General features: G+C 46.3%; 1 protein-coding gene across 1 annotated transcript in view; it reads left to right on the top strand.

Annotated features, from left to right (window-relative positions):
• The first annotated feature begins 945 nt into the window (after positions 1-945).
• The window catches only part of TMEM94 (transmembrane protein 94), a 36435-nt gene continuing 25740 nt past the window's right edge, over positions 946-11640 (top strand). The window contains exons 1-7 of the mRNA XM_008640587.2: positions 946-1136; positions 7934-8053; positions 8738-8865; positions 9447-9583; positions 10225-10421; positions 11033-11184; positions 11473-11575. Coding sequence (XP_008638809.2) covers positions 1083-1136; positions 7934-8053; positions 8738-8865; positions 9447-9583; positions 10225-10421; positions 11033-11184; positions 11473-11575 — 891 coding nt within the window. The 5' untranslated portion in view covers positions 946-1082. The remainder of the gene's footprint in view (positions 1137-7933; positions 8054-8737; positions 8866-9446; positions 9584-10224; positions 10422-11032; positions 11185-11472; positions 11576-11640) is intronic.

Here is an 11640-nt window from a genome sequence, read left to right as displayed (position 1 = left end):
TTGGTACCAGCTAGCTATAATCCTTGGCAAGCTATTGAGGTGGTGCTTGGCTGGGCCAGTTCTTTACCCCTTTCTGTGTGGAATGAAAGCAGTTGTTCTAGTGATTGCTCTGCAGAACTAGGAAGCCCCAGACAGAATTAGGACGGCACTGAAGCAGGAGCTATGTAAAAACTCACATAACAATGAGAAGGAAACATTCCTGTAAAAGATGAGAATGAGAGAGAAGGCTCATTCCTTCTTCACCTTTTTATCCCCTTGTTGTTGTTCTACCCAGCCCTTCCCTATCTACACTACTCCTTTGCCATGCCCAGGTAAATGTGGAGCCCCAGGCATGGTTATGGTGAGTTTATGTGCACCTTTTAGTGCAGATTGTGTGGTTCAGGATGAATATGGGCTGCGGAGAGGGGCTTTTGCTGCATTCTTTGTCAACAGGAGAAAAGGGAGGGAACACTTCAGATGGGACCTGTAACCATCTCAACTTGTTTAAATAGCAAATACTTCTATTTTTGATTGAGCTTGAATCCAAAGCTGCGGAGTCATCTGTGGGGCAGTTAGTATTCCAGGGTCTCTTGGTTTCAATTTAGTCATTTTCCATGCCTATTCAGGTGTTCTTTCCCCTGTACTGTATTTTATAGCACTTTGTCCTACCTAATTTGCCATCTGCTTTTGCACAGACCCCTGTCTGTCAGCATCATTCCTTCCTGTGCATGCATATGCAGCTCTGCAGGCAGGGAGCCCAGGGATCCTCACTGTGTCGGCTCCATCTGATGAATGAACCATTCTCACAGACATCTGGTGCTATCCTGGGCAAACTTTCTTCTCTCTCTGCTTTTTTCTCCCCCTCTTTCCATCCCTCATCCTCCCTCATCCCCCACCCCTATCCGCCGCCTCCTTGCTGGATCTGCAGCGTGACTGGAAACAGGCTGAATTAATCAGCAGACTGGTGCTTCACTCTGCTGCTTCTGTCTCATTCTCTGCGGCGCTGGGCTCTGCACAGTCTTGCTCTCCCTCTTTGCTCTCTCATTTTTGGAGAGCAGCAGCAGTGCAAGTTGCTGGGGAAGTGGTGCAGGAATTTAGCCCAGATGCTCTTCAAACAGGCTGATCTCTGGATCCCCCACCAAGGCAAATGTCGCAAAGTAAGTTCCTCTCCCTTAACATTTAATTTCAAAATGGCTTTCCCTGTCTCCCTCCCCAGCCTTCATCCTGCCTGATGTGATGGGGCATGAAGAGCTTTGAGGTTTTGGGGAAGGAGGTTATGGCAGGACATGAAACAGGGAGTGATGATTTTTGCTAGGGAATAGCTTCTTGTTGGCAGTGACGGGGAAAAGAAACTGTTTTAAACAAACTGCAGTTTTAACCCCAGGACCAACAGGAAGATCCACACAGGAATTTAGGTTCTGACTCCTGCTTTGCTGCCCCTCTGCCTCACAGCTTAAATTTGTCGGTTGCTTCTATAGGCTTTGATCTGTAACTGTTGAACCTCCTTATCCCTGTGGGATCCATCCAGCAGTGCAACTGCCAGGCTGGATCATCATTTTAGTCCCCAAAGTCTTCAGCTGAAGAAGTGGGGATGGGAAGGAAGCTCTCAAGGGGATGAAAGATGTGCTGAAGTTCTGTGGATTTCTGAGCATTGCTGGCCTCTGGGAGGGGATTAGCATTCCCTGGAGGGATCTCTGCACTGGCATAAAGCACTGCTGCATGTTGAAGCCAGGATAAATACAGACCCCTAACTGCTCTCTGAACTTGGAGGAGTAATGCAACTGGCTAAATTACAGTGATTAAAGCTTAATAATTGTGTAGTGCTTCAAAGTGCTGCATAGACCCTGCCTGATCCTGCAGCCTGGTGGGACAGGTAACTATGGTTGGGGATTTGCTGCTGCAAACAGGACTGAAGGGACGGACTGAGGAACGTACAGTTCCAAACTGGGCTGTTTCCTGGGGAGCAGCTGCCTCTTTCTTTGCTGCTGGGCTGCTACTGGGGAGAAGTAAAGTGCTGGGCTTTGCATTACCTCTGTAGAAAGGTTGATTGTGCCTGTTGGCATCTTACTCCATGCTTTATGGAGAGCATAAAATGTGGATGTTGTTGAGTGGATTAAAATGGACCCTGTGCACAGAAAAGTGCAGCAGTGATTCAGGCTGGCGAGCGCTGCTTTGGCCACATCTCAGAGCTCAGTGCTCCTGCAGCTCTGTCTCTTTGCAGGGGGAATCTGCAGGCCCCGTTAGTCACAAGCTGTGGGGAGCCTCAGAGCATCCACACTGGAGCCCCTGCAGGCACCCAGTTACCCAACTGGGGGGCTCTTTTGTCTGGGGGCAGCGGGAGGTCTGGGCTGCCTTTCATCCTGGGCTGCACAGGGAGGGGGAAGGAGATAGTTGCTGCCTATTGCTCTGTCCATTAACTTGGGCACTGCTGTGCTGAAGACTTGGCTTGTTTCACCTGATTTGAGACCACCAACAGCTAAGCTGTGGCTGCCAAGCTCATGTCAGGTGCATTCAAACCAAGTTCAATAGCTGTGTTCCTTGTGCCTTCTGGTGCTTTTCCCAGCATGTCCAGGTTTAAAGGCAGTGGTCCCCACAGAGCCATGGTCTGCTTGGTGAAGCTGCCTGATTTGTGCAGATATCAACATACATTTATTTTTCCTGAGCTTTCCAGTAGTGTTCAGGTGGGCTGGTGAATGTTATAACCTTCACAATTAAAACAGTTGGTGGGGAGTTGGTAGCCCCATCACAGAATGAGAAACTAAGGCACAGAGGAATATCTGATTTTCCCACTGTCATGCAGAAACCAGTGACAGAATGAATTAGAGAATCCAGCTGTCCTGACAGTCCAGAATCTTAATCAAAAGTTCATCCCATGGAGTAGGAATCTGTCAGGGGGGATGATTGATGTAGCCTGGGTCACTAGAGAAGCGTTCTTGCTTGGACTCAGGGATCTGATCTCTTAGGAAAAGTAGCCAAGAGAGCACCAAGAAAGACAGAAAGCAAGATTGGGACCAAGGATGGGGTAATAAAGGGAAATTTGTGCCCAGAGGGACTGATGCATTGGCTCTGCTGGTTCCATCTGTGTCACTCTGAAACAGGGATGAGCCATTTCAGGCAGTCCAAGCACTAAATCAGCAGCTGCAGGTGTACAGGAGCTGTAGCATCCTGATGTGTGATTTGCTGTTGAACAAGAATAAATCCCTCTCTAGCACTAGGCTGCTGTATGAAATGCTACCCCAAGAAATTGTGTGCTGTCATGTATTTGATGTCTGTCATCCTCTCTGATCAGACCCAAAAACCCGACTTTGTGTCATATTGTGACTTATCCTAAATAAGAATTGGACTTACAGTAATAAATGCAAATGTATTTGGTGGAATTACTCCTTATTGTGTGTTTTTGAACCTGTGAATAATGCTTACATTTCAGGAGGTGTAATCCCTGTAGTAGATTATTCGCCTGCAAAGTGTCATTGTTAAATTAAAAACTGCCTTCTTTTTCTGCTAAGGAATGCAAAATAGCTCTCAGAAAAAGGAAGAACATTCTGCTGCCCAGTTTCCCACCTCCAACTGTTCAGATCTGAAAAGCAATTGAGTAGAGGTGTTATAAAAGGAACCTAGTGAGTGCAGCCTGGAAAGAGGGAAACAGTCTGACAACTGCCTTGCAGGGGTTTTCCACCACTCTCAATCAGAGGGGTGGATCTGCAATCTATGAGAATTGAAACTTGTAGCAAATATTTTGCATTCTGTTCACTTACTTGTTTAAACAGTCTTTGTAAAGGCAGTTACATTCAAGTATACAGCAATCTTGGTGAGAAGCCCTTATTCTGCAAGAGACTGAATCCACAGAGGATGGAGGATGATTCAACCCACTTTGCTCTGGAAAGCAAGGAACATATTTGTGTTCCAGTATTATTAAAAAAAATATTTGGCACATATTATATCAACATTTACTGGTACAACAAATAAATATGCTACTATGGATGTGTAATGGCTGTGGGAAAATATAAGAGGACTTAAATATACTAGTATTTTGTGTCCATTTCTCTGTACACATTCTGGGCTCTACTTCTTTGTTCCTCTGGAAGGAAGCTGCAAGACCTCTGTCTTTCATCAGATAGCAGAGAATGTGAGATAGCTGATAAACTTTTAAGGTAATCTTAAGCAGTTCTATGTGTAAAAGAACAAGATGGGAATTTTAGGAAGAGAGCTCAGTGGTGAATTTGTGTGAGGATGAAGGTGGGCTGCAGGAAGCAGACATGGGGGGGTGGTGTTGCTCGGGAACAACTTCACGTTGTGGGAGGAAAAATCAGAAAATAACCACACTTTTCCTACCTATCAGCCTGAAAATGCTCCTGCAACCCCTGAGGAAGGCAAAGAGAACCTATTTGCCATGAGCCAGACAAGGCTATGGATTTAAACAAACTCCTCGGTATTTGACAACTGATTTACCCCTGTCAGACTATGGAGGCTCAGCTGAAAGGACAAGGCAAAGAAAAGCCTACAGATTCTGTGATTCCTCATCTCCTGCCTCTGAGCTGCTTCTTGTTTCCTTCCTGAAGAGCCAAACCAGCTCCTAAACCTGGGCATTTGCAAGATCTCTGTCAGGTTCCCTTTCCCTAATGTTTTCAGGCAAGCTAACCAGTAATTTAACATGTAGAATATTTACTACGAGTGGAGAAATTCACACATCTTTTCATGTTTCCATCCAGTCCACACCTCAGCACATTCATTGCCTCTAGAAAATAAAATCACACTCTCAAAGGAAATGTCCTGCACTGTTTTTTCTTTAACAGCCATCCCACAGATCACAACTCCTGAGAGCCCTGGTATCATCCCAAAGCAGAAGGATGCAATCATCCCATTTTTACCTGGCTCCAGCCTCTCTCATCACACTGAGGCTGGGATGGCCAGGGCAGGGGTCAGCTCCAGAGGAGCCCTAAGTGCACTTAGAGGTTCCTGTGCTCTCCGGGGCAAAGGAGGAAGCAACTGCTCATTTTCTCCTTAGGACTTTTTGCCTTTAGGCCCAGGCAAAAGGAAAGTACAGCCTTTTAAAATGCCTCCTGATACCCATCAGGGGTTTGTTTTCACTGTAACCTGGAATTTACTGTCTGCTCTTTCTTTGTTGTTCTTTACAGGAAACTCTATGCTAAGGCAGCTGGGTGGGAAGGTATCTTGCTGTTTCTGTTTGGACCGGAAAATTTGCAGATTTCTCTTTGAATGTAACTTTCCAAAGCAAAGATGTGAATGTTGAGGTTTTTTTATTAATGAACTGACACCTCCTGTGAATGGCTTCTTCACCCTGGGGTGCTCACTTCCTGGTTTGTGGCAGGAAGAGCACTTGCAGCTGATGAAAGGCTGGAAAGATCCCTCTGGGACAGTTTCAGAGCGCCTGGGTTTGCCATATACAAAGGTTTACTTCAGGGCATTTGAAAAATGCCTCATTAGCAGTTGATGACTTAGCAGGGCAGCTCTTGTTGTGAAAACCTGGAGCTGCCCCTTGCTGGGAGCTCAGGGTGGCTCTTCTTGCCTGTCCCTTTCACTTGGGTCCCAGGCTCTTGCCCTTGATGCTCACCCACAGCAAGTTACCCGAGTGCCCCCAGCAGTCCTCACTCACAGTATTAGAGTGTTTGTTTACCAGACTGGCTCTGCCTCCTTTGCCAAATACTCCATGTTCTGAGTGTCAGGATGGGTGTTTAACAATTCCTGCCCTTCCTGCCCTTCCTCTTCCCCAGCCCTGCCACACTGCACTTGTCCTTTGTCACTTGCTACAGCCACATTCTTTGTGGCTGCCCTTATCTTGACTGACACTGTGCCAAACCAGTAACTCCTGTGTAAAGTCTGGAGCAGGTGTGCAGGTGTTTCAGGAACCTTTTTTGATTACCTCTGGATTTGCTGCCTTTTTGTGCTTGCTGCCTGCTGTGCTGAGGCAGTTTCTCTTTCCAGGCACTGTATGGCTGTAGTAGAGGTTGGCATTAAGTGCAGCTTTCCTCTCATTTCTTCTGTAGCTTCTGATGTGGCCATTGGAACCAGCTCAGTGGCTAAGCAGACTTTGCTTTTCAGTTCAAATCCCTCTTATTTTTTCTGCCTTCTGTTCTGTGTGTTTTATTTATCTGTCTGCTTTCCCCATGTTGGAGAGGATTTATATTTCTGTGGGTGCCTTGCTCTGCCCCAAACAGGCAGCAGCCAGACAAGAGAGAGAAGCCTGATTGTTCCTTGCTTGGTGTTGTTCTCAGACACTGTTGTTTCCAGCACTCCATGGTGCAGCAGCATGGCTGGTGCCAGCTCCACTGCCATCTTCTCCTCTGGGAGTCTTTGAGAGACTCCTACGTTTAGTCCTGTGCTGATGTTACCTGGGCTGCTTCCAAGAACAACACAGAACAGCTTCCTCTATTCCTAAAACTGACACAGAGAATGAGAACTGCAGCAGGATTATTTTTAGTTCTGTAAAAGTGCAGCTAAAGCAGCATTGCTGGACTCTGCCTGGACAGAATTTGCTGTTTCAGGTTGTCCCTGAGAGGTGGGGAGAGTGTGTGTGTGTGGTAGATGGTATTTTAAAGAGAATTTTTGTGCTATTCCTCAACACTGCTTTACAGTTTTGGATTGGACCATCAGTGCAAATGAGTCTGAAGTCCAAGATTAGTTTCCAGTAAATGTTCATCACGAAACCATGCAGTTAAGGAACAGGAAGAAAAGATCAGAGCCAAGCTGCACTTGCAGAGCTGGGTGTGTGCAAGCAGCTCCTGAGGAGCAGAACTGCTGCGGTTTGAGAGCATGGTGAATTTGGCAGGGCTGGGAAGAGCTACAAGAGCAGGAAGAGCTGCAGCTCCTGCCTGAGCTCTGGGCTGTATCACACTGGTGGGGACAGGAGGGACAAACTTCCTGCTGGTTTGCATTCAGTAGTTCTGTATTCTGTGCACAGTATGACACACCTGAACATTTCCAACATGCAGGATACACTATGTGCTGTACATGCTCAATGTGTTTGTATTGAAACATGAAATGCCCATGAGAACTTTTATTTACCAGTTCCCTGCTGCAGCCCTCTCATGGACGCCAATGTGCTGTTCCCTGTTGATTTGCTGTCAGTGATATGGTGCCCACAGTACCTCACTGCAATCTGTGATTTGAAAGAAAGGAAAGTGCTCATGCTCCTGACCCAGAAAGGCGAGTGTTTACCCCACTTTGTTGTTATCAGCATCTTATGGTGGTGTTTTCCATATGACACACTCCTGGGATGTGTCCTTTGGGACTGCTGCCTCTTTACTGAGTGCTGAGGGAGAGGTGCTGTGAACTCTGTGCTTCCTGCAAGTCCAGATATCTCTCTTGCAGCTCAGCACTTAAAACTCCGGTGTTTGCTCTTGTAAAAGGAGGAGTTGATGGCGGGGTCATGTCTGGTCCTGAACTGACCCACAGCCTAGCACTTAAATCTGGGAGCTTCTGCGTCAAAGTAGCCAAAGAGGCCTGGCTCACAAATAAAAATCTGTAGTGAGCAGCTGTGGAAATTGGACCACTCTTGTTTTGAATTGCTGATACTCTACTACTTAGTTGTTAGTATTGTTAACAAATTCATCCTGTATCATTAAAATTCTACCATAACTGTGTTCTGTTCTCTCTACAAGCTGACACCAGTTCAAGCCTGCATAACCTCTGTTTGTATTGTCCTCAGCCTCTACCGATTAGATCTTGTTTCACAGAAATTACTTAGTATTGTTCTTTGATAAAGTATTTATCAGCACAGTCAGGACTGGTTTGTTTACCTGATACTGTCTAAGTGCTCTAATTCCAGCCAGCAGTCTAAAGTTCACAGGAGGGAAGATGATTTCAGGAAAACAGAGAATCAGGCTGCTGCTGCTGAGTACAGGGCATTCACCATCAGCTGCTCTGTCAGCCACCAGGAGAAAGCCTAAAAGGAAAATAGGGAAGCACTAACCAGTTTATTTTTCTGGCACCTCAGGATGAGATGACCTCAAGTTTGGGCCTTACCACAAAGAAAGCCCTCACGATCCTGAGAGACCAATTGTCAGCACTGCTGGAGGGGCATCAGAAGGAACGGAAAAAAGGGACTTCGTGGAAGGTGAGGCACCAAACAGCACAAGTTGGGCACTCGGTCTCCCCTTCTCAAAGTAAAGATGAGGGTTAAACAGAAGTTGGCTGCGTTCCCCTCCAGAGTGCAGCTGCAGAGTGTCCAGGTGTAGAACTGCTAAAGTCCTTGGGAACAAAGCAAGGAATCTGTCTAAGGGTGTGCTTCTGTCAGCACTTCTCTCCTGGATGCCAGAGTTTTGGGAAGATGCCTCTTGCCATGTGAAGGATCTAAGGACTTCAAGAGTCACCAAGGGCAGTGAGCTTAGAGGGTCCATCACAGGTGGAGATAAAGAGCTGTGAAGCTTAACAGTCTCCCCTTGTCCACCGTGTTTGCCTGGCGTGTGTGTTGAATACAAAGTGCCAGTGTTTATGCACAGTGCTTAAAAGTGTTCCTTGGTTGGTCAGTGACAATGGGACAGCCTGGCACAGAAGCCTTTTCATTCTTCCAATCAAGAGAAAAGCAGAGTGTTCACTCAGACTCACCAGCTGAGCATCCACTGGTGCTGTAGGATTCACACAATGGATCTGGGATGCTCTGTGTCATGTTCAGGGGTTTGGCAAAGTTCTGTTCTCCCTGGAGCACCAGCTGCTGCCTTCACCCTTTCTCACTCTGCTTTTCCAAACGTCTGGCTCTGTGTTCCATGAGTGCTGACTGTCTGCTGCTCTCCCTTTGCAGGAGGTGTGGAGGAGCAGTTTTCTGTACCATGGTAACCGCTGCTCCTGTTTCCACTGGCCTGGTGCGTCTCTGATGCTGCTGGCAGTGCTGTTGCTGCTGTGCTGCTATGGGAGCCAGCCACAGGGGAGGTGAGCAAAGCTTCCTGTGCTGCTTAACTGAAGCAAGCTGCTAGTTTTATATCATCTTAGTACTGTATATGGTTGACGTTAAGTGTTGTCCCTCATTCTGTCTGGATGTCTTGATATCAGCATACTCACACTGGTAATTCCCTATCATTCCCTTCCACAGAACTTCAGCCAGCTTAATTTTACTTCTAATAGACCCAGGGAGTGTCCTATGGAGAGACTATGGGGTTTTTTTTCTACAGCATTCCTAGATCTTTAAAACTCCTAGGGCATTATAATAGTTAGGAAGTATTTTGAAACCAGAGAATTTAGTGGCTGATGAGAGAAGTTACTGTGCCATACATGCCTTGACCATATTTGTAAAGTATTTCTTAATTGAGATGGGTCCTTTCAGACCTCTCTGGTGTCATTATCCTAAAGAAGAAGTGTGATCATGCATTTCTTTTTGAGCCATAAATCTGTGAGATGTGGGAATAAACAACCAGGCAGTTGTGTGTTTATCTCTGTGGGTGTCTGGCAGTGTATTCTGCTCGTTTACTCAAACCTCATCTGCTTTCTGCTTCCTCCTGTTTTGCTGTGTGAAGCCAAGGTGCTGAGATAGTCAATGCACTGGCACTCTTCCTCCTGCTCCTCTTGGATCTCCTCATGATCGGGCGTCAAGAGAGGCTGAAGTGCAGAGAGGTGGAGAGGAGGCTTCAAACCATCGTTGATAAGATAAACGGTGAGGTCGCCTTCATCTGTCCCATTTGCACTTTGTTTTCCTCCCATTGAATCTTTCCCCAAACCTGATCACATGCATTCCTAATTAAGCTTGCTAACCTTCCCCTGTGTTGCACGGAAACAGGCTGTGGGAAGTGTGTTCTCCTCATGCCTGTCCTGTAAAATAATTATTTTGAGCTGTCATGTGGCCATGTGCTTCCAAGCTGTGTGCTACCAGGTGGGCGTCTGTTATGGCTGTGCTTTGGAGTAATTCGAATCCTAACATCCTTATAAAAATATCTGCCTTGAGCAGATGATGGGGGGAGAACACATGGGGTTGTACCACAACACAGAGCAGAAGGAAATAAATTGCTGTGCATGAGCATCGTCTCAATGGGCGCTTTGGGACCTGAGGGGGCAATTCATGCCAGTGGGGCAGTTTCAAGGACAGCCTTTAGCTTTTCTGTTGCACAGGGTTTTAATTGACTGTTCAGTTGCTAATACTGGGTGGAGAGAGAAGGGAAAAGCCATCACAGAGGAAGAGAGAGATGATAAAAGATCATGGGAATGGGCTGAGCTTAGCACTGGGGGACCTATAGCCCACTGCAGGATGTAAAATCCAGAATTGCTGCCACTTCATTCTTTCACACTTTGTGCTTTCAGATACACTTGGCAAAGAGGTGAAATGGTCAGATTCCATGTACCCTGACCTTCACATGCCTTATGCCCCATCCTGGTCCCTTCACTGGGCCTACAGGGATGGGCATCTTGTCAACCTGCCCGTGAGCCTCTTGGTAGAAGGAGATGTTGTTGCTTTGAGGCCAGGCCAGGAGTCATTTGCTTCTCTGAGAGGGATTAAGGTAACTTGCTTGTCTAATTTCCCTGGCCTGTAACAATATATTTCCCAGGTTTTTCTTGCTAATACTCTTAATTCCCAGAGTACAGGTTATGGGAGTATTTGGTTTCTTCTGACCTTGAAAATAGCTTGAAATTCCAGTTCAGTCAAGGATGGCTCATAGTTAGCCAGGCTGCATCTTCTCCATGAACTCCCAAACCCACTGGACAGGAGACACTAATGTTATACAAAAGCACTGTGTTTCCTCCTCTCCCAGGTCAAGGGGAAAATGTAATGTGCTGCTAAATATAAGTGGAGTGAATCTATCCAGTAGGATAATGTGACATACAAACCCCATCCGTTATCCTGCTTTTTATGTGCAGAAATAAAGTTTGTCTGCTTTGACCTTCTCCTTACTACTGATTTATTATAAAAGAAGGTAATATAAAATACCTGGGGTAGAAGTAAATTAACTAATCACTTACAAGATCTATACAAAGATTTTACTGTTTGAAGAAGGATGGAAAAAGTTTAAAGCTTGAAATGTACCTTTGGTGGGTTTGATTTCACTCCAAATGCCAATTCTCATGAAATAACCGGATGTGCTTGAACACAAGCCTCTGACCTTTTCTCTAGGATGATGAGCACATAGTTCTGGAGCCTGGAGATCTATTTCCACCCTTCTCACCCCCGCCCTCCCCAAGGGGAGAAGTGAAGAAGGGACCTCAGAACCCTCAGCTCTATCGTCTCTTCCGTGTGTTGAAGACCCCAATAATTGATAATGTCAGGTGGGTTAAATGCAGGGCACAGTGCCTGCCCAGCTGTCTATGTCCTTGTTGGTGCCTTCCTGTTAAGCAGGTGAGGGGTCCTGAGGAGTTTGCTTGACAACACTGAAAATGTACCATGGCAAGTGCCACACTCTTATTGTGGATGTTGGCTTCTCTTTTGACAGCCATCCCTCATAGCATAGGCTGAGCACAGTGTTCTAATCAGGTCTGCTAGGAGGTTTATATCCAAGGAAAGTGAAGGGTTAGGGTCTTAGTTGCTGAAATTTCAGGCTGTTTTCTGTTTTTTAGGTGGTGCCTGGAAATGGCTCTGTCACGGCCTGTGACAGCCCTGGATAATGAGAGGTTCACTGTACAGTCAGTGATGCTGAAATATGCCGTCCCTATCGTGCTGGTGGGTCTCATTCCAAGCCTTTGTCCTTGAGAATAGCCATGTGTTGTCAATAAAGGTGAAGAATT

Source organism: Corvus brachyrhynchos, unplaced genomic scaffold (assembly GCF_000691975.1).
Source record: "Corvus brachyrhynchos isolate BGI_N302 unplaced genomic scaffold, ASM69197v1 scaffold148, whole genome shotgun sequence".
NCBI classification, from domain to species: domain Eukaryota; kingdom Metazoa; phylum Chordata; class Aves; order Passeriformes; family Corvidae; genus Corvus; species Corvus brachyrhynchos.
This window is presented reverse-complemented; position numbering and strand designations above follow the sequence as displayed.